The following is a 22,611-nucleotide window of genomic DNA, read 5'->3' as shown; positions in this document are numbered from 1 at the left end:
TCATGTGCAGTAATATAGAAAATTGTGGATGTGATTGAAATTCACTGATATGCATGGTTGTGCATTCGAATCATTGACTGCTAAATCAAAATAGAATTGTGAGGAATACATTTTCCAATTGGCACAACAGGTGAATAGGACGAAACAAATTTACTCAAGCATTTCTCCACAGAACTTTCAGATGTGAAAGGAGGGCATTGTAGTTACACTGAAACTAATTCCATGTCACCAGTTATTGTGTGTGTGTTATTCCAAATATATACTAGAAACTAGAAGTATAGAAAAAATGCACATTGTGACCGTTTTGTTTTCTGTTGCCTGTTCTTGTGATAAAACCAGTGTATACTAAAGACCATTGTGTCTGTGAACTGAATGATTGTGTGAGTGTGAGGGTATATAAACTGGTAAGTAATTCAGAGATGTGCTACTATATTGAACTTTTTGGTATAAACATTTTTTTAAATATATGAGAAGTGCCCTTTTTTCTCACTTGAACCCCTTCCCTCAAATTGCCTGCGCACGTCCCTGACTGGGCCACACATTACCATGTTTGGCACCAGGGGGCGCTAACATAAGGGTGACAGTTTCAACAGGTTGCTTATTCAAGAGTTCAGGCACAACAAACCAATCCGTGAATGAATGACTTCACTTTTTAATAACATCTCATTTCAGGTACCACTTATAAATCAGATTTTCATACATCCAAACGACAGGGAAACAGTTAAAGGGGCATCTCAGAAGTGCTCGTACATTTAACAATATAATTTAAATCCAACAGAAATGACCGAAGAACTATTAGTTGGATGTTTTTTTTTATATTTTGCAAGAACTCCAGTTATTGCTCTCATGTTAGAAGATAAATATGTTCATGTGCTTCTTCTTCTGCTCATTTGTAGCGGACACATGTTGAATGATGGATAAAAGACTCTCACTAAATGCTGGTTATTTGTTTTAATCACCTACATTTCCTACCCACAGGACCATAATTACACCATTGTAGCTCAGGATTCTCCTTCGTCATTAGAGTAAAACAGCGTTTTTCATAATTCCAGAGATAAATTATTACATGCGTACAATTTAATTATTCATCCAGGTTTGTTCCACTCTGGGACAGACGTCTCATGGTTCAGACCTGGGCTGTGGATAAAATCTTCACAGGTTACTTAAAAAAAAAAAATTATAAAAATAATAATCATGAAGGCACAGACCAAAGCAGAGGAACCATATGGTGACTCCAGTGCTTCTGGGGTTGTGTTTTTTTATTTTTTTGGAATGCGTTGCAGGAAGAATTCTTGGTGGGTGGGACAACAAATATAATAAATATTGTTCAAAACAATATTTATTGCTGCTCGAAATTACTAAGTGTCCCTGCTCCTCTTTCACAAACCATATTCTCAACAGTGTTATTGTGCGTTCCAGTAAAAAAGGCCACAAATGATAAAATATTCAGGTTCTTGCATTAAGCCTAAAGCTACACATCATGAAGACATATCTGAATTGCTGTACACCAACTGAAGGCTTCAGTCAGGTTCTTCTCCAGTAGCACGACTACCGAGCTCTGACCTCATTGTGCTTATTAGGTGTGTTAGCAGTCTGAGTTTAGAAAAGACATCATTATTATTATAATTAAAGACAGCACTTGAATCATCTTCCCTAAATTTAAAGAAGGGCTTTAATTGTGTATCATTAACATCTCAGACTCACACTTCAAGTAATTTCAGGTATGAAGGAAGATTCCACAAAATGCAATCATAAATAAAATAGATGCAGGCACATGGAATTTAAAAGTATGTAAAAAAATCTCTTGGAACCATTAAATGTTTTGAAAATTGCATGAATAGGACAGTTCGAATTTGGGGAGGAACGATGAAATGCTGTCTAAGGCAGAAGATGCTAGTGCTCTGAAGTAACGCTAGTAGCGGGTGCGATGCTCCAGTTCGTGGAGATCTTCGTGTGGACTTTCACATTCCCCCATTCCGTCTGACATTCACTGACAACATTAAAACATTTCATGGTTCTTGCATATAGAATTTCACATTTCATATCATGAAATGTTCGCAGGCTTTTACGTGAAATTAGAGAAATATACAAATGAGATCTGAAATACATCTGTTGGTAAAAAAACAAAACAAAGTATAAAACATGAAAAAATATTCATATTCTATATGCTTTGGGATAAATTGAGGTATTTCTAAATGTCGGGTAGATGGTACAAACATGTCGGGTGTGTAATAGGCCGGTTTTAAAAAGGCTCAACATTCAAGCAGAGGGATCAGAGGTCCCCAAGGTCCGTAATCCTTTTCAGAGCAATGACATAAACTAAGCAGATTCAAAATTCTGCTGCTGAACTGTGTGACCTTGATTGTCTGGTGAGTACTTAGAATAAAACTGTAACTGAGACGTTAAAGCAACACTAGGCAACTTTTTTACCTTAAAATATCAAAAGGAGTTTGATGGTTCAGTGACTTTGAAAAGGGAAAATGTTTCCTCTTTCATTTCCACTCCGAACATCTGCTCTTGCTCTATGTAACTTTGGTGAGCGGATGCAATCTCCTGTGAAAAGGGTGGAATTGACCAATTTTTTATGAATAAATTTAAATAATGATAAATGTAGACCAGTGCAGAAGACTAAGAAGTCCTTCAAACATTAAAGCGTTTATCTGTGATATTCCGCCCAAAATATTTAGAATGTTCTAAACTGAGTATGGTGGAATTGTTACAGCAGCTGCTCTTCTGGTTAAGGAAGCCGGGGATCGTGGGTAAAACCAAGTTCTCATAAATCACTGGTTCTCACTACCTTATTTTAAACGTTTTCAGTTCTTGCATGACACCCATCGAGGCACACGTTTTCTATACATGAAGAGCACTTAGTCACACGGAGACCAACAGAATAATCACCAGGTGTGGCAGCAGAGGGCGCTGCTGCTCGGTAACCGTTACATAGTGTTGCTTTAAGGAGGAAGGTGTAAGGCTACCGAGACAGGTACTCACCATAACCTGCAGAAAACAGACACATTGTATCACATCACCACAGGCTCTTGACATGGAGTCCACTGTCAAAGAGCATAGACCGTACAGACATTGAACTCACGTGCACACACAGACAACACACACACACACACACACACAAAACAATTAATGACTTAAAATGGTGAAGTGGTGATGTTCCAAGAATTCTGTGATTCCAAAAAATGTTGATGATTACGATGAAGAGCTAGACTGTGTTCAAAACGGTCCAAACCACACACTATTACGCAACATGGCACTGACGACCTCAAATTTAAGAAAAAAAGATGCAGTTTATCATGTTCACAATACAAAACAATCAGAGAAGACTGAAACATCTTCACAGGCAAATACATGGAGGAGATGCCTGATGTAAGTAAAGTAGGTCCATCTGAAGGACCAGACGGCTTCTGTGTGGCATTCTGAGCAGAGCTGTGCTTTATCCAGGGCGGACACATCGGATGAGAGCGGCTGTAAACCTGCGGAAACTGTGGGGACGTACAGTGATGTTTACAGATGTCACTGAGCCACTAGCGCTGTACAGCCTTAAATCCAAGGGAAACCAAAGATACCTAATAAAAAAGGTATGGAGCGCTCACACCAGGTCAGTGAGGAACTTCATGTCATGAGGGTTGTGTTTGAGCAACACAACACTGATTGGAACACAATGGAAAACTACTGTGAATGTTCTGTGAAGTGTCCATTAAAAAACAAACTCCTCTGATCAACTGATTCACTCTACTCCTTAAACCGTTTCTTTTAAAAAAAGGGGAACCAGTCAAAGGATACAGTTTTAAAAGTTAGTGAATTCTTGTTATGTTGCAGCTTTATGCTAAAATAAAAACTATTTTCTCACATCAATGTACATTTAGTATCAAATCACTTCTCTTACCAAGTCTCTCCTTCCCATGACTGCTCTATTTGGCCGGATAATTCTAGGAAGAGTCTGAGTAGTTCCAAACTTCTTTCTTTTAAGAGTTATGGAGGCCACTGTGGCTCTTTGAGAACTTCAGTGAAGCACTAGTTTGGTTGCAGCCCTCCCTAAGACCCAATCCTGTCTCCCAGCTCTACAGGCAGCTCCTTCCACCTGACATCCTCAGCTGTGAGACATTACATATACTACACACGTCTACTAAATGAACTCAGTCGAGGTGTAGAAAACATCTCAAAGACGATAAAGAGAAAGGGGAGGAACCTGAGATCTGACTGAGTACTTATATATATTATATTTCAGTTTTTCCTGAAATTAAGAAAACTAATTATAAAATTTAGTTTGTTCTGGAAAAGAGAGTAATGATTGGCAAGGAACTTTTTTTTTATTTCAGCATAAAGCAACAACATAAACATGTATGATAAAGTAAAGGGGTCGGAAATTTTGTTACGATTTTGCTCAAGAGTTCAAACAACTTAACATGGACACTACATTAACAGTAGTGGTTTAAGCAATATACTGCACTTTATAGGTCCAACACCTCAGCCAGTGATGATTAATTATAATCAAATTTACTCAAATCTATAACTTATGATTGTTAATTATATGCAACACGAGAAGTGGAAAATATTAACGTCAGAGGCAGCTCTGTTCACCCACTGACTTGATTTCTACTCATGCACTGTATGAAATTGTCAGTAAAGGATTTACTCTGCTCCATCTGATGTGGCCGCCCCGTCTGACCATCACTTCCGCCCACGTCTGAACATACAGCTATGTTTTCACCAACTCTTTGTCAAGGGACGTATAATAGCAGCTAGAGGGCGACTATTATTATTAAACCAAGGCCATGTAAAGACAGTACCCTATCACAGTAGCACAGGCGTGTCATGCCTTCAAGTGGAGTTCAGTCTCTCTAGACCTTATTTTCTTTTCATATTATATTCTCTTATACATATTCTGGGACATATATGGTTCCATGTTCTCTCTCTACAAAAATAACACATTTACATCTACCTGAATTATTATTTTTCTTTTGTCAAACGTAATGACAGGAACCAGCCACAGCAGAACAGCTCATTGTGCAAAGGAGCTGCCCAGTTTCCTAACTTCAAACTGCATACACCTGGACAGACCCTAAAGCATCGGATGCGGAAACAGACACCAGTAGACTAGTTCCATTATGGATTGTTGTCTTTTGTGCGTACGCTCTGTTCCGGCATGGCAAAAGTTAGCTTCCAGTTTTTAGTGTTTGGGAAAGAGTAGGTAAAAAGAAAACACATCTACACAGATACTGAAATCCAGAAGCTCTTTCTATTACGTCTTTCTACTGATTCTGTCAGCCAAACACCTCTAGATTAGTGATGGACTCAGCATCTATGATCTGTCTTTAGCTGCATCTCCCTCAAAGAAACTGGCTCAACCACTGTCATTCAAAGTGTGTATGAGTGTGTGTGTTATTAAGAAATGAGAAAATGATCACAAGGACGTCTCCTGAACTGTCTGGCTCGTCGGAGGGCTTGAGGACAGAGCGATCTTAATTCCCAGGTCTTCGTCCTGCGTCTGTGCTCTGTCGCTCTCCGTCTCTTTGTCCTCTGCGACCGAGTCGTCTTTGCAGTGCGCCGCTCCGTTGCTGTCTTTCTTGGCCATGAGATAAGGTTGCGTGCTGATTTCTTTGGGCTGTCAACACGGATGAGAAACAGACAAACGAGTGTTGAAAGCTCAGGTTCGGCTGAACAAAGCAGACAGAGACACAGGAAAGTAAATGTTAGGTTACCTTCGGAGTCAGAGGAGTGACACAGCAGAGCTTTTCTCTGTAGCGCTCAGGCAGAAAGAAGAGCAGCGTGCCCATGACTGGAAACACTGTGCCGGGGGTCAGCTCCTTCTCCTTCATGGGTCCTAACATGTGGAGAGTCATGTGAAGAGGGGAGAAGTTAAACCTTGATCATTTCTACTGGTTTAGCCCGGTTTCCATTTATGTTGATAGCTTCTGGTTGGGGGAAGTTGAGGCTGTGACCCTTTTTCTTTAATACTTTTTTCTAATGATAATAATCCCAATAATTATTCCTCCCCTTTCTTTAAATTCAAAATGTTCTCACATGTTTGTCCAGGGCCAGGACTAGCATCCCTGTCATTAGCTAGCATCCTCACCACTATTGCCAAAACATGCACGTTTAAAATTTTTTTAGCCTTTTTTGGGACAATTTGATATTTGAAAAACTGTTTCTCCTCTGCTCTACTCCTTGTTTTTGTGTGTCTGTTATCTTCTCCTGCAATATAGAAAGGAGGAGAGAAACACTAGAGAAAATGACAGGGAAACACACTAAAGACTCACACACTGAGATTAAATGAAACACTTGCACATTATCAAAAATAACAATGACCTAAGATTTTTCTGTTTTCTGTTGGTAGGGGAAATGCAGAGGAGAGTTACAGAGGAATAGGAGCAGCACAAGTGTAAAATTACATAAAACCTATCTGACTATCTATGCATGTTCCACTCCTGTCTAATAAGAGGAGGCAGATAATACAAATATTTGTATATTTGTATTTGTACAATCTATCATAATTTAATGTATTTATTTGCCTATTACCACTGTAAACCTCAGCCATCAAGTACTGTCTAGGAACTGGTTACTAACTCATTACTCCTTTAATGGTCTGACAACAGTTGGTTTGGAACAGTTGGTTTGGAACTTAAAGCTAGAAGCGTGCGTACCTGTTAAAAAGCTGACTATTAGTCCGACCACCACCACAGTGGTTGAGTTGTGAGCACTGTACCACATGTATGACAATGAGTAGAGCGCCTCCACACCTGTCGGCCTGAAGAGTAGATTAAAAAAAACAAAAATAAGACCAAATAAACAGTATTTAAAAAAAAATACATTACTTGTTTCTGAAGAATTGTTTCATCTATTTTCCATAGTCCTGAAAACAAAATGGAGCCAACACATATTTATAAGTTTGCTTCTTGACATTACCTTGGCTTGACCAGTGTGGTCATGACAGCGGTAGTCATGTTTCCAAATAGGGGCAGAGCAGTGGTGTTGAGAAGGGGTGCTGCGGTGGAAGCTGACATACGCATCACAAAACTGCCAATGCCGATCCAGAAGGCCATGGCGAGGCCTGTAAACAAACCAACCAAGGCACCCTGAGGGGCGGAGAGGAGAGGAGACAGTGTGATCAATAACATATCAGGTATTACGATTTAGATGTAGTCAGCAAAACAGAAACCAACTCTCTTAATTACAGCATCAACTCACAATCGAGTTTGCCCAGGGGAAGAAAATCCCTAGACAGAAGAGGCCGAGCAGGGGACCACCCACCATCCCGAAGATACTGAAGGCTGCCTGAGGGCACAGGTGTTAGAGCATGACTGTGTGTTACACAGCTGAATGTTAAAAATCATTAAAGAATTAATATCTGTGCATATGAACTAATTTTGTACTTCACAGTTTTCTCTTTTCCAAACTGCTTCAAGATTTAAACATCTCTCTTAAAAATGTCTTTGTAGATAAAGTTTTCTTAAAATGTAACAACTATATTAAAGACACCAGCTAAAATATCTGTCATCAAAACAAAAAGATGCAGCTCTGTGTTGCTGCTCAGACGGTGCGACAAGTTACCTGCAGCACAGATCCCATTAAGGAGGCGAGGTAGGCCATAGCCAAACACACAAGGCCATAGGCCAAGGCTGTGGAGCACATGACAACAAATTACCAGTGATCAAAGAAATTGCAGGAAGTGGGTACACATGACTGTCTCCTGTTTGTTAAAATTATTGTTTATATTATAACTTATTAATGAGAATTGAATCAATTAACGTGATAGAGAATACGATGCCATTTACTTCAACTGAATTCTCATGACGCTGTACATTTCTGACTATAACCAAAGTGTGGTGGAAAAAATATAAATTGCAGATGAATAATAAATTGAATAGCCCCAAAGCAAAAAATACATAATTAAGTATCTAAATATGTGAAGACTTTTATTTCCTTCCCCCCTAAAGTTAAATAATAGTGTACCACACACTCAGACACAACTATATGCCCTGTGTTTAGACACAAACTTATTTGGAGATTTAAAGTATGAATTCAGGACATAACTCAAACTAAAGCCAGTTGTCCTACCAAGTCCTTTAGACATCAGTGTGGCTTTAGCTTCAGTCATGTTTGGAAAATAGGGTTTAATCAGGTCCTCCATAGTTACTGTAGCCAGGGAATTGAAGGCTGATGAGATCGTGCTGGTGGGACAGACACAGGATACAATGAGTGAACTTTTTTTTTATTTAACCTCATTATGAATGGAAATCTACATAACACAGGCATTTGGGACAGGAACTCTCTAAACATTTCATTTGCAGCTAGTGGGGGGAAATTCCCGTTGGGGTCATGTAGAGTGATTTACCATTTCAACAAAGAGGATATTTAAAGTTATACCCCACAATTATCTATACTTGCTTATCTCCAGCCTTTACCTGAACCTTAACCCAACTTTAAAAGATGTCTGTGATGATCTGGCTATATTCATTGTTTAAAGATTGAAGAAAAAGCTCATACAACTAAACTTAACTGTGAGCAACACCACTGTTCTAATTTGTTTGTTTTACAAATTAGAACAGTGTTCTAATACCTGGTGACTAATACCTGGTGACTGACAACTGAAAGACAGCAAACTAGTCTTAAACCAGTGGATAATCCTTCAGTTTCAGGTATGTTTGCCTGGTTCATTTACCTGAGAGCACCACTGAAGAGACAGGCTACAAACAGACCTGGGAGCCCGGGCAGATCCCTGAATACATCCATCACAAAGTAAAGCACCATCTACACACAAAAAAAAAACTCAACATTAGAATTCCAGATTGGCTGGCGACCTGTCACCTGACGTCAGCAGGGGATGCAAACTTCCCTGTGACCTTCAAGAATGATAAAGCATAGCTAATAGAAAATATGGAAAATTTGGGAAAGCAAAACTAGCCAAACTAGTATTCACCTGATCATTCGTTTTGACGTAGCCCTTGTCAAGAGGGCTGTCCTCTCCATAGCGAGCAAACATGACCAGACCCATCAGACAACCTAAACACAAGACGATCTGCTGGCATGGGAAGACGACATAGCAGGACCTGAGAAGAAATGAGGTGAGAGACGTTGTTATTAACATGAATATTATACCACATTATAAGGGAACACATGAAATCAACATTTGAAAGGCAAATATTTGGTCAATGTGTAGGAGGCCTGTAGTGAGAGGTTGATGATACTGACATGACTGCTTCTTTCTCTGAGCGTGCGCTGAGGTATCTCTGGACCTGGGCCTGGTTGACCCCGTACAGAGCAAGCATCAGGAAGACTCCCCCCACACCCAGAGTCCAGAAAGTGTGACGCTCTAGAGGGTCTGGGTTCAGGCTACACAGACAGAGTAAGGACAGCGTTAACAGGTCTGAAGTACACACAGGTATGATTCCTGCATTAAAGGGTCTTTTAGCAGATGGTAATACTGACTCTAGTCCAGAAATGCGGCTGCCATTGGTTGCTTTCCTCCAGACCTCGCCAATGCCCCCTGCCTGACTGGCCCCTACTATGATCACTGCCAGCTGTCCCACAAACATCACCACGGTCTGGAACACATCAGTCCACATCACCGCCTTCAGACCCCCCTATGAGACAGGAGCACACAGGTTTAAACTTCATTTAAAAAGGTCCATGAAGATCAATACAACAAACCATCTGAAAAGGTGTACATGGGTAAGAGCTGTGCTGCACTAACAAGAGTATGAATATAAGATTGTAGTATAATCATAGATGATAAAGGAAACTGATGAAGAAATCATAACCAAGACAAATCGAGTAAGAGTTTTCCAATCAAGTAATAAGACGATCAAAAACTAAAAGTATCAACTCTCTTTTACATGAAATGAGATTTGAAATAACAAATTTCATTGAATGGCTTAATTTACAAATTGTTAAGATTCTGTTGTAGAAAAACAATATTCAACAAACACTTTATCCCAGTTGGTGATGATGGTAACCATAGTTGATAAATCTAGACACTCACCAGAGCTGTGTACAAAGTGCACACCAATCCCATGGCAAGCACTGCCCCCCAAAGATCAAAGCCTGTCACTGCAAGTCAAAATGGAAACTACGTTACCAAACACTGCATTGATTGTCCAGGTGAAAAAAAATATTTACAACAAGTGTTCATTATCATTAGTATCTGCGGACCCCTCTTAGTAGAAAACATGTTGTGATGGATTATGTAGAGTAAAGAAAAATGCTGCTCTTACCTACATTAAGGGCCAAGGCTGGAGCATATAGGACCACTCCCATATAAATGACCTGCGGAGGAGAGAAATTAAACAACTGCAAAACCCTCGACTCACAAAAACAGCGGGGGGACTTCAGGGAGCTCAGATTATGATCCTCATCAGGTGTAAGAAAATTCTGCTACTAAACCATGTCGATATTTGGTTGTACGCATCTAACGTAACGTCCTGTGACACACATTTCCTATTCAATGTGGAGGAATTTACAGTTTTAGAGGTTTTCTTTGAGAAGACACTGTTGATGCAATCTACAGGAGAAAATATAGATACTGCCAACGTCAGACGAAACAAAAACCCTAATAAAATGTTGCAAAGGTCAGTGTGACATTTCCAGGGCCAAAGTCTGTTCTTTCTCAAAAATACACAGCCGCTGTTTCTCATCTAATTTCACTCCATAGACAAAACAAGTTTTAAGTATCTGTTTTAAGTAAAAAACTGTTATTAGCTACTACTACTTTCTGTCTTCCTATATCATTGTGGACAAAGGTTGCCATGTCAACTAAATATTAATTCAATTCAACACTTTCTATGTGAAACGACTGATAATGTTGTAAACATCAGCGTAGCTGAGATTGAAGTGGTGGCCATTTTGTCACAATAAGCAACAATAAGATGATAAAAAAAAGCACAGAAACTAATGTACAAAGAAAGAAGAGCAAGATACCATCTGGAAAATGAACGTCGCCGTCCCACATATGCGAACCGTCTTGTTAAAGCGCAGCTCCAGATACTGTTGAGAGGAGAGAATGTAAAAGAACAAAAAGGAACAAAAAAAGAACAACCAAAATCAAAAAGCTGATTACATATCATCTCAGAGACATGTGTGCTCTCAGGATCAGAACTGTCAGTTTAAGACGTTAAAGCCAGATTTTAAAGGTTGACAACATTCTTTGTTCACAGGACAGTACCGAACTTTGGCAATGGCCTGATCAGTGTCCTTGAGGCTCAGGCTGCAGTTAAAAAAAAAAACTTGTGTTTCTGTCGAGGGTAAGACAGATTAGAGCACAGATAAGAAAGCGGAGCTCTGAGATCATACTTGAGAGAAACGTGCTGACAGAGGGTAAAACAGAAAAACAGGCAGACAGGGGAAAGGACATTATTATTAAGAAATGTTGTAAAAACACATTCACACCATCCACCATAGTGAAACTGTCATGTCCAACTAAGGCTACATCTATACTGCTACATTTTGAACTAAACCGATGTCTGTGGAAGCAACTGTTTCAGCTCCACTATCAGTTGTGACAGCCTTCGACACTAAAAACAGATCATGTGACCACCCACGTACACTGGGCATGTGTGTACCAGTGTAAAAAGGAATTGCTCGATTAACAGCTTGTCTCTGCAAAGATAACAGGGTCAGCAAAGCTTGTTATTGATTATCCACGTTATGTTCCACACTGGAAGCCGAAGTTAATGTTGGTTGTTCTCTTTACGATGGCTGTCATGTGACAGGAGCTAGAAAAATCCCAGAAGGCTATGACAAAAAAACAGCAGTATGGACTTAGCCATTTTTTAATATTAAGTCTTTAATAGTGTTTACCTCATAGGCACTGGACAGTCGCAGCCTGTAGAAGATTGGTATAAAAATGTGAGCTGGGATGAGCAGGCCCAAAAAGTAGGAGCAGCCCAGGAACCAGTACTGAGTTCCAAAGGTGTACACCTCAGACGGAGCCCCCAGGATGGCCACCGCTGACTGGAAAGTGGCCAGCAGGGACAGCGACACGGGGAGGCAGCTCATGGAGCGGTCGGCCATCAGGAACTCCTGTGGTAAACAAAATATTGATGTAGGAAATGTGTCCAAAACGACCCCTGTACACTTAAAGAGAGAAAAGGGAAATTCTTGAGCATCTAAAGCCAAAGTCTACCTGTGTTGTGCGTTGGCGTCCACCGGAGAAGGCATAGAAGAGGCCGATGCCAGCTGAGGCCACCAGCAGCAAGGCAAAGATGACATAGTCCACCGTACTGAATTGCATCTGGACTATCTCCCCCATGATGACCCTGTATTTGGAGAGAGTCAGGGCAGGAAAAGCCGATGGGAGCACAGCCCCTGATGCTGGTTAAGATGTCAATGAGAGCACTTCTCCAACAGGAAGCCCAACTGAGAGACGTAGGAAGAAAAACAAGGAGAGAAAGGCAAGTTAACTTTTTCACTAACACCTGTGGGAAATGGCAGCTGTGCGAGTGCAGGGAGAGCAGTTCAGAAATACACCCAAGCAGCAGCTGTCGATTTTCATTTAATCACAAGAATTAACTTCATAACAGTCACTGGATATAAAACAGCACAACAAGAGCTATATATCGTTTCCTTTTGGGATATCGACCATAATTTTTAATGCTAACCGCTTTTGTTACCTAATAACCTACTTGTTAGGTTTTCCTCACCATTTGGTCTGTTTGTTCGTTATGCAAAGACGACATTTTGTGGAGGGTTGATGCATGACCCAAGGAAGGACCCATTCAATTCTAAAGAAAATCCATATCATATAATAACTGCTTCTCTTTCTTTAACATGGAAATATAGGGAGGTACGCCGACTCTGACCATCCTTTTAGTTGTTCACAGTTAACAGTTATTGAACCTCAATTAATCATTCAACTTCTATTAAATTTTTCAAATAATAAATGTACCTTTTGGCACAATCAGCATCATAGGAATTATATAAGATTATCACAGCCATGGCTGCTGCTTCCTACAAGCAGAGTAGACTGGTGGATGCATCTGATAACAACCTGCACATTTTCCTTTTTAAAGTGAATCATTGTTTAGTCGGACAAAACCTACGAAACAACCCAGAAAAGACAGAAAAGAATGTACCAACTTTAACCAAGAGAAATAGGTTGTGTTCAAAGGGGAGCTACTGTGTGTTACAGAATTGTGTGAATGAGTAGCTTTTTTTTCTGTTTGAACAAAAAAGTATATCTAATCCAAAACAGCTCTGATGTTGACGCTTAAATAAAACTAGCTGGGAATATTTATCTTCTGATATATATATTTAAAAAAAAAGAAGACTATTTTCAAACACAAGCAAACAAAATGTTCAAGACTCATTTATATTAATTTTAAATGTAAAATCAATTACAAAAAGTCAAAAATTACTACTACTGTCTACTGAAGACATTCTTCCATTACTTTCCCACTATTCAAACTGCTAACTGACATTTCTTGAAGAATTTCAAAAACACAGAAAAACAATTCCAATAGCCATCAATTTAGCCTTAGGTTGATTATAACAAAGAAGTCACAAACATATAGCAGTGGACTTAATGTACCTACTGGGATCAACCTGCTGCTGCTGCTGCTGCTGGGACACACTGGCCACTGAGAGGTGAGTGCACTGGAGGGGGATGTCTTAGTCCATTCCCATCATGATCACTATGGAGGAAGAGGAGAAATTCAGCAAAACAACGCACTACAGCAAAAGAAAAACACAAGAGGGGCGACCAACCACAATATTTTTTACAAATCATTATCTTGACAATCTTAACCTAAACATCACTTTTATTGTCTTTGGGACAGATACAATCTCAATACAAAACCCAATCCATTGTTATGTTTTTAAAAGAGACACACAACTCTATTGCTTCACAGATTTCACTTGGGGGATATATTTTGGTTATCAACAGGGAAGTTTCACTCCATGCTGTGCTAATCTGAGATTCCACAAAACCTAAAACCATCATCACAGCTTGATTATAGAAGTAAGATCTCTCACATGGTTTCCAAAAGTGAGTATTATCCCAAACCAGCAAATACACTCTTCAATCACAGGTATTTTCATATGTATGTGTGTGTGTGTGTGTGTGTGTGTGTGTGTGTGTGTGTGTGTGTGTGTGTATGTGTGTGTGTGTCTAAGTGCAGGATATGAAACAAAACTAATTGCATTGTCTTAAAACAGAAGCAATAAACATAAAAGCTGCTTTGGATTCATATTTTACATTTGCTGGAAGGTCGGGCGACGAGCTGACTCATGTGCTCACACGCAAGAACTAAATTCACACGGACAACTGTCGAGCAGTTCTTCAGAGAGAACCTTAAGCAGTCATGTTCATATATTGGCAGCTGTAAATGGCAGGGAAGGGCAACTGTTTCAAATGTCAAGGGGCCAAAGATCTCAGTCTCAGTTTAAGTCCAGTTAGAGAGCTCGTCTGTGGCCGTTAACCTTCCTCTCTGCACTAAAAACACAACTCTTCATGGATTAGAGTGTGGGCCATCATGTGTGATCATCAACAGAAATGATCTTCACTGACTGCCTGTCTTGTGTGATACTTTGTACTAGTGTGATCAAGCAGTGGCCAACAGACAGGTCCCCAGTAAATCCCATTCTTATCATTATGTCTAATCTCTAATCCACCTGAATGTGACAGTTGGGAACAGAAACAACTACAAGTGGAACTGGTTCCATTCCAATGCAGTCATTACAGGGATTTTAAACATGAAGCTCTTCAACTAGTATCAGTCACTTTTCAGGGTCACATTCATTCAATATAAATTCAAAAAAGCCATTCCTCCAACATAAGACTTGTGAAGAGCATAAACTGTACTATAAGTTTGTCTGTTTGGAATTTCCTGTTCTTTAGTCCTGTGTTGAAGCTCTGGAACTACTTTAAAAATTCCTTGTAATTGGTGACTCCTACTAAAACAGTTATAAAATATATTGTCACTTTTTATTCTTTGTGTAGCACGCTGTGAACAGAGCTTTTTATCAACAATCTATGCTGCAGAGTGAAGTAAGAAAACTTCATCCCATCTGTTTCTCTGTGTTCATCTGCAATGAAGATTTTATAGTCAATGATTTTTATAGAATGGAACTGGATTTGGTGTGGTTTATGAATGTATCACAAGATATATATTCCACACGCAGCCAGACAGAAAGACAGAGAGATGTTTGTGGTATGAGTTGGTAGATAAATGAACCAGAAATCTGCTGTAAATTCTTGCTATGCAGGTGCTTTTTTATTAAGGCTTGCAGGAGCTTGTACAGCGAGTAGCAACTTGGTCTGTTGTTTCACAGAAATCTTTGCTCCTGTTGAGAGCTGGACTTTGTTAGCAACCATTTGTTACACTGTTGTGCGGGGATAATGAAACTCCTACTGTGTTACAAAAATGCCATTCTACAATGGGTAGCATCAGTGTGAAAAACCTGACAGGTTACAAAGGGCTCTGGGATTAAAATCCTTCTCGTGCTTAAAACAAGAAGCCAATGGCTTCACAGAGTGGGGCCTGTGGAAATTTACTCAAGTAAAGCTTCTTAAAGTGCCACCCTGACGCGAGCTTGTGCAATTTAGAGAAATATTCTGCTCATATTCCGGTTCATAACTTATGTTGTTAAATTTATTGAGTTGAAAAGTCTTACATACTCTAAGGTTAAAAAAACTCATCACATTTCTCAAACTGTCCATTGATGCAGCTTCTCTTATGCACCTCTGAAACACTCCTGTCTCTTTAAGGACTGTAGCAGGGGTTGTATGTGTGACCGCAGATGTCCGAGTGAGAACCAGAGTTTTTGCTGACTTTTACTGCCTGCCCCTGAATTCCTGAACAACCGATGTGAGAACACAGCACCAGATCCTCCACAGGATTTACCCCGAGCAAGTGGATGTGTTGATGTTTCTAACAGGCAAAAATTGCAAAAATGAAAGAAATATAAAGACCCAAACAATGATGTCAAGAGAGCTTTTGGTGATAAGGACCGACGCCGGTATCTATGTGATTTGAACAAACAGAAGTGATCTCTGCAGCAGAATTTATATGTTACATCGTGCTCCTCACCTGAATTCTCCACAGCATTTGTTGCTGTTGTGAACGCATTTAATCAGAGATTCTCCTGCATTGTTCATGTGTGAAAGGAAACCTCTGGAGAAAGCTAAGATATGATTCTCCAGAGTTCCTCCAGAGGTCATCGCTACAAACGGCTTTAGATACAGTCAGACTGGTTAGAAATATTTTGTAGAGTTTCTTCCTTCAAAGTTTTTAATCTTTTCCTAATCAATCATACTACCAAAAATCCCAGAGCCTGAACGTGTGTTTAAGAAATGTGTATCATATTAGGAAAAGTACAAAACTACATGAGGTGGTGCAAGTGCTTGTGTATGTAAGCACTCGTAACTGCAGATTTACACTCCTCACTTCATCTGGTATCATGCTGCATTGTCTCTCAACCACTCAATTTATATTTTCTCTATCTGGATACTTAAGGGCCAATGCTGAAGCATGCTTCTGCGTTTTCGTGGGCCCGTAAGCGCAAGAGCCCTTCCGGGCCCCTTAAGTGCTTATGTATCCCTTCTTACGTGCTTGCTTGCGTCACCCAATTTTTCTAACTATAGGCAATATATCTGCAAGCCTCCTACAGCCCCCGCAAGGCTGTGATTGGTCTGCTAACTACATCCCTTTCGGAGTCGCATTTCCGGTTTCATGCCCCATAATACCGGCAGAAACAACGGAAGATTTAGAAGAACGAATATGGATCAAATAGAAGAGTGGTTGGCAGAAGAGATCTAAGGGAAGGCCACTTGTGTAACCCGTCACTGACTGGTGGTTTTGTCCGCCAGAAAAAGGCTCTGAGGAACCGCAGTGGCGATGTAAATAAACAGTCGACGAAGAAGAAAGAAGTTGTCTTCGACAAAACACGTTACTCCGCCTGGTGTTCTGGCGGTGAACACACGCAACGGTTGGGGAAGCATGAATGACAACGATTCCTGCGCCAAAGTGGCGTGAAAAGCCGCAGACACAGTTGCAGAAGCATGCACCGGCCTTCAGTGTGTAGTATTTAGGTGAAAGGGATCTATTGGCAGAAATTGAAAGTAATATAATACTAGTGATGTTTAATAACAGCGTGTTTCATCCAAATTGTTTTCTTTACCCTAGAATGGGCCGTTTATATTTAAGTATTCTATATTTACATCTCGAGCGGGTGTTCTCTACGGAGGCTTCCATGTTTTAAAGAGTGGCCCAGACTGGACAAACTAAACATCCTTTGAGTTTTTATGACAACTGAAGGCTGCCACAGGTTCTCTTTCATGTTTGAAAGGGGTGGGGCTGAGGTGAGGAGTATTCATCTGCAACATGCAACTTCACCACTAGTTGTCACAAAATTATACACACTGAACCTTTAACCACAACCCTGCAGCTACTCCATCCTGAATATAGCGTACAGTTAATGGCTTGCTCCAATTACAACACTTATGATGGTTCAGCAGAATGGAACGTGGCGCACAGAAAGCCAATCTGCTACTGCACCAGTTGGCCAAGGCCTATTTCACTTAATCGTGTACTGCCAGAGTGCGAATGGGCGACAACTCAACAAGCTACTTGACAAGGGGTGCAGCATCATTCTACCTTTTTAACCCTGAGCACTCCAGTCAGAAAACTGAATACATCTTTCCATGCACAGCAGTTCATTGTTAGACGTAGCTCTGTATGAATGTTAGGTGGTGGCCGTGTCAGAATCACCAAACATCAAACAAGAGGTCATAGTGGCCATGGTTTCCTGGCAACACAGGAACAGCGATTGTTTTTATCCCTGCACTCCTGTTTCGCGTGTGAATGGTAGTAAATAGAAAAGCTGCTGTTTGATTGTGAGAGAGCAGGTGGAGCATGGGAAGGTCTGCATATGACTGATGAATAAGGCTGGAGATCAAAAAAACAAAAAGATAGATCAAAGTAAAATCACATTTCTTTGTACTCATATAACCAGAACAGAGGCTGCACTTGATGTACTCAGAGTGAGCACTCAGACCAGAGAAATATAACCAGATATCTTCCTCTGTCCTTGACAAAACAGAGCCCGACCAATATACCGGTTGGTCAATGATATTGACCGATTTTATCCTTTTACAGACATATTATCTTTGTCATGTTTACTGGTATTCACAAATGAGCATCTTTCCTCCCCAAATATCTTTCAAGCATTTCTTAACCACCCATTGAAAATAAATAAAAATGGCAGATCTGTGAGGCTGTTAATGGCTTAACTGAGTGTAGATCTATATGCATTTAGCAGGAATTATGTTTAATATGTTCACAGTCTTAAATTAGCAAGTTATAAAAATAGGTTTGGCATGTGAGCATGCTTTTTGGCACATGAGCATGCTATTTGGTTCAGACCTGGTAATAACTAGGGGTGTCACGATACCAAAAATCCAGTAGTCGGTGCCAATACCAGTAAAATAACACGATTCTCGATGTCAATTTCGATACCATGGTAAAAAACGCTTCACGTCATCCTCCAGAGCAGGGGTCGGCAACCTGCGGCTCCGGAGCCGTACGCGGCTCTTCAGCCCCCCTGCAGTGGCTCCCTGTGCAGTGTTGTGCATGTTGCGCATATTTTTCGCGAACGGCGAACTTAATGAATCAGTTTTCATAGGTTGAACGTGAGTGATAGTCCCGTTCACGTTCATTTTTTAAATCATCATCGTATCAGGCCGTCATGAACTGACCGGTTGCTTCTTATCAGTGGAAACAGTGAAAACACCGAGTTTCTCTGGTCTCAGCTGCTCAGAGATCAGCACCGCAGCTCCAGAAGAGGCTCAGCACTAGGGATGGGCGTTCGATTAAATAGTCTTCATCGATCGTCGGGAGAATTATTGACGAATTTTCGATTAATCATTCATATTTTCAAGTTCAAAATTGGACTATTTATAGGCTATATTAAAATGAAGTGAAAAACCAAAGCCTGTTTCCTCATTGACATCTTTATTACAACATGAACAAAATATGCGCTGCCGTAATCTTAAGCAGCGGAGCCGACAGCTAGAAGCCGGAGCTAAAAAACACAACTGACCCTTGTGTTTTTTTTCTCCAAAATAATATAATAATAATATTAATAATATATCAAACATCTTAAACAACAACTTAACCACAAATATACAATACTTAGGTCTGACAGGTTTTGCCAAATGTAACTCAAAACTATCAAACAAGGCACAGAGTCGAGAAAGCTTCATAAAAATCACCAGTAGCTCACAACCTCAGCACCAGCCTACGGGTTTGTGTTGAGAAAGATGAGCATGTTAACATTCCCCGAGGTCAGACGCAAACGCATCCGGGTGACCGTCTGCCGAAAAATCTCGCTCTGAGGGGACTGACGTCCCCGTGATACACAGGTAGCTCCGTGCTAACTTGGCTAGCCTGGCCGCGGCTCCGGTGATTGCGCTCCCCTCGTCCGTGTCAGACAACGCAGGCTCCTAGTCTCCCCCAGTCTCGGGGATAGCATCGCAGTATTGGCAGTGAACTAAGTCATTTTTTAACTCAAAATGGTCCCACTCTACACTTCGCCGTGACCTCTTCATGTTTACTTTGGAATTGGAAAAACACGTTAACTTGCAGCCAGTCGCAGGTAACTGGGTAGGCCTGTGGCGTTTTTTTCAGACACTGCCCCCAGTGGTCAAATGTATAATTAGTGAATTTCTCGATGAAAAAATAATTTCCTCGACGAAATTCTTAATGATCAATTAATCGATCCTCGATTAATAATGCTCATCCCTACTCAGCACCGATGCTAACAGCTGGCATCGGCGCTAACGGTTCTTACGGTGATCCAAAAAAATGGGCATCGTCTGTGTTTTGTTATTTTAGTATCGAAAGGTATCGTAAGTATAGGTTCTCGTGACATCCCTAGTAATAACATCTGTTCACATTTTTACAGCACAGTATACTAGGTGTGAACAGGGCCTAGAATCCATCCATTAAATGTTGGAATATTTAAGTCTAGACCAAAGTGTTTGACTGACCAACACTATCATCATTAGAAGCACAACACTAGCCTGGGTAAACAGTGGCTGAGTTAGTCCTGGATGGTTTTATAGACAGCTCAGGGAGTTGACTGTGTGAGGCAATTTATTGGGGGTGGGGCTGTGAGGCAGACATACTTTTGCCAAACCAGTTAGCCTTCCTCCTTGTAGCAGAGATTAAGATAATAATAATAATAACTATTTGTATAGCACTTATCTAAAGAAGGTTACAAAATGCTTCACACAAAAGTCCATGCCAAACTGAAGAAATCCATTGTAATAAAAAAATATTCTGTTCAGTCTACTTTAAGAGATAAATCGTAACATAATAAGGTCGAGATGTTAAGTTTGTAAACGCTCACTGCCAGCACACCATCTCAACTGCTAATTTGGCTGCAACACTGTTTACCCCTGAAAGGTGAGATTATGATGCTTCAGTTTAAGGGTGATAACTTATACTTCAACAGTTACAGTATAATTTATTAATAACACATTGTAATTGCCTTTTCTGAATAGGCGTGAATTGTTTTAATTTGGTTGCATTCTGTGATGGCATATTTATTTTTAGTTAGACCTTTATTTTGGGTAAAATTTTGGGTAAAATTTTTATTTATATTTTGCTTCTAGTGAATAAGAACCGTATAAGTTTTATTTTGATGCAGAGACGTGTACAGTAGCTGGAATGTAGCACAACAATGCCAGTGGAATCAGTGTTCTTATTTATTTAAATGTGAAAGTGCAATAAAAATATGTTGTCCCTAAAATGTATGAATAATCGTGATAAATAATCGTGATCGCAATATTGATCAAAAATAATCGTGATTATGAATTTGGCAATAATCGTGCAGCCCTACTGCAAATACAATAATGTGTACTATTTTGCTATCCTTAGCAATAAAAAGGTATATTTTCACCAAATTTGGAATCAACCAACTAGTGAAACAATTATCCTTTTGCCAAGATGAGCAAGAGAATATTATATACACAAACACATCCAATAATTAAAAAACACATGTGTGCAACAGGCACATTTTACCACAGGCACTACTGGTTTACTGTCTCTGAATCTGTGCACATACTGGCCTGAGGTCAGTGAAATAAAAGACCAAAAATCTTAGTAATCATTAAACTCCCAGCTGAACCATGACCTGCTTTGTGTAACCCACACCTTCATCGCAGACTGTGGTTGAGGAAACAGTCAGTTTTCAGAAGCTCCAAAGATAAAAAAGCCACAGATAAATGAAATACAAATACTTTGTCAAGAAATTCATGCTGTTCCATTGAAGGGGGACACATTGTGTCAATCTTTTCAACACATGTTAACGCAGCACTGCATGATTGCAAAGAAGATTGATGATTGAAGCAAGTGTGTAATCATTAGCCTGGAAGAGATGTGACGGTTCCTCACAACAGATAACTAGGAGGTAAAATGGTAAATGATTTGTATTCCTAGAGTGTTTATCTATTCATACCAAAATGCTTTAAACTGAAAGCCACAGAACTCATATATGCTGCAGGCACCACAGACAAACAGCTGTCATGGGCAATTTGAGGTTCAAGGTTACTCTGGGTAGATGGAGTGAGTCTCAGTGAATTTGCCCAATGGATTTGCACCATCATATCTACCTTAAACACATTGGTTGCTAATGGGGCAAAGTGCTCTGAATCTGAATCATCTTGTTGGACCAAGGACTTGATTCATGTACCTGAAAATCAATCATGTCCGAGTTCAATGACACTAAACAACAAAAATCTGACTTTTTCTAATCATGTTCCCTTCATTAGGTGTCATTTAACTAGATTGATGCAAACACGCTATTGTCATAAACAACTCTCGATCATCGATTTAGAGCCACAACACCTGCAACAAGGGTAGTTACAATGATGTCATTGATGTTAAGCCTCTAGACTACAGCTAACAGTGGCAGTTCTTCAGCTACTAGCCCATGAACTAAACTTGTCAGACAGATCTGAGGTTACAACAGGTTGATGGTGACTTGTTGATTTGACACAGGGCAGAGTTGAGGATGTGGGATGATGGTCCATCTCTGTACAAAGTCCAGAGGAGGTGATGGAGAGGTACAGCAGCCTTTAGGAGCATAGAAACTGTCCCAACAGGAAATATGAACGTCTCCAGACCTGCTGCCTGATTGGCCAATTAGTCCCCACGCGCTGCGTCAAGTCATTCATTTGAGCTGGCTAACGTCGGAGCGTGTTAGCTAGCAGCCTGTGCCCTGAACGTTACATGACATTTCACAGTTATTACGCAGCAGGATACAGCAACGGCAAGAGTCAAATGTTAAACACACACACACACCCAAACAAACAAACACACACGCACGCAGCCCTGTTGCCCTGCCACTCAGTAACTTTCTCTGCCACCGCGTGCACCACCGTGTGTGTGATGTCAGAGAGCCGGCGACAGCGTCCTGAGCGCGCCGGGGCGACTGCAGTCACGACCCCGGGTGTTTCCCCGCTCCTCACGGTAACCTGGCTCGGTATTAGAGGTCAACTGAGTCCGATCACTCCCCCGCATACACTCACCTCTGCTCGCTCCTCGCTGCTGAACGTGGAGCAGCGGCCGCTTCGTGTTCATTAGCTGCTGGCTCTGGCGC

The 22,611-nt window shown here is 40.5% G+C and overlaps 1 protein-coding gene across 2 annotated transcripts; it reads right to left on the bottom strand.

Moving 5' to 3' along the window:
- Positions 1-636: 636 nt before the first annotated feature.
- slc5a6a (solute carrier family 5 member 6a) lies at positions 637-22,605 on the bottom strand. Of its 2 annotated transcripts, none has more exons than XM_062410906.1 (18): positions 22,541-22,605; positions 13,538-13,640; positions 12,134-12,366; positions 11,809-12,030; positions 10,930-10,995; positions 10,227-10,278; positions 9,995-10,062; positions 9,442-9,596; positions 9,205-9,345; positions 8,933-9,062; positions 8,675-8,763; positions 8,071-8,183; positions 7,564-7,631; positions 7,201-7,287; positions 6,919-7,088; positions 6,657-6,760; positions 5,715-5,836; positions 637-5,617 (listed from the first exon to the last, which is right to left on the bottom strand). In XM_062410906.1, exons 3-18 carry the CDS (start codon positions 12,257-12,259, stop codon positions 5,417-5,419), a joined length of 1,914 nt encoding a protein of 637 aa, XP_062266890.1. In that variant the 5' UTR covers positions 12,260-12,366; positions 13,538-13,640; positions 22,541-22,605; the 3' UTR covers positions 637-5,416. The 2 variants fall into 2 exon arrangements, with proteins under 2 accessions (XP_062266890.1, XP_062266889.1); XM_062410905.1 differs by having other exon boundaries at positions 13,542-13,640.
- Positions 22,606-22,611: the final 6 nt, after the last annotated feature.

Source organism: Platichthys flesus, chromosome 18, assembly GCF_949316205.1.
Source record: "Platichthys flesus chromosome 18, fPlaFle2.1, whole genome shotgun sequence".
In the NCBI taxonomy this organism is placed as follows: domain Eukaryota; kingdom Metazoa; phylum Chordata; class Actinopteri; order Pleuronectiformes; family Pleuronectidae; genus Platichthys; species Platichthys flesus.
This window is presented reverse-complemented; position numbering and strand designations above follow the sequence as displayed.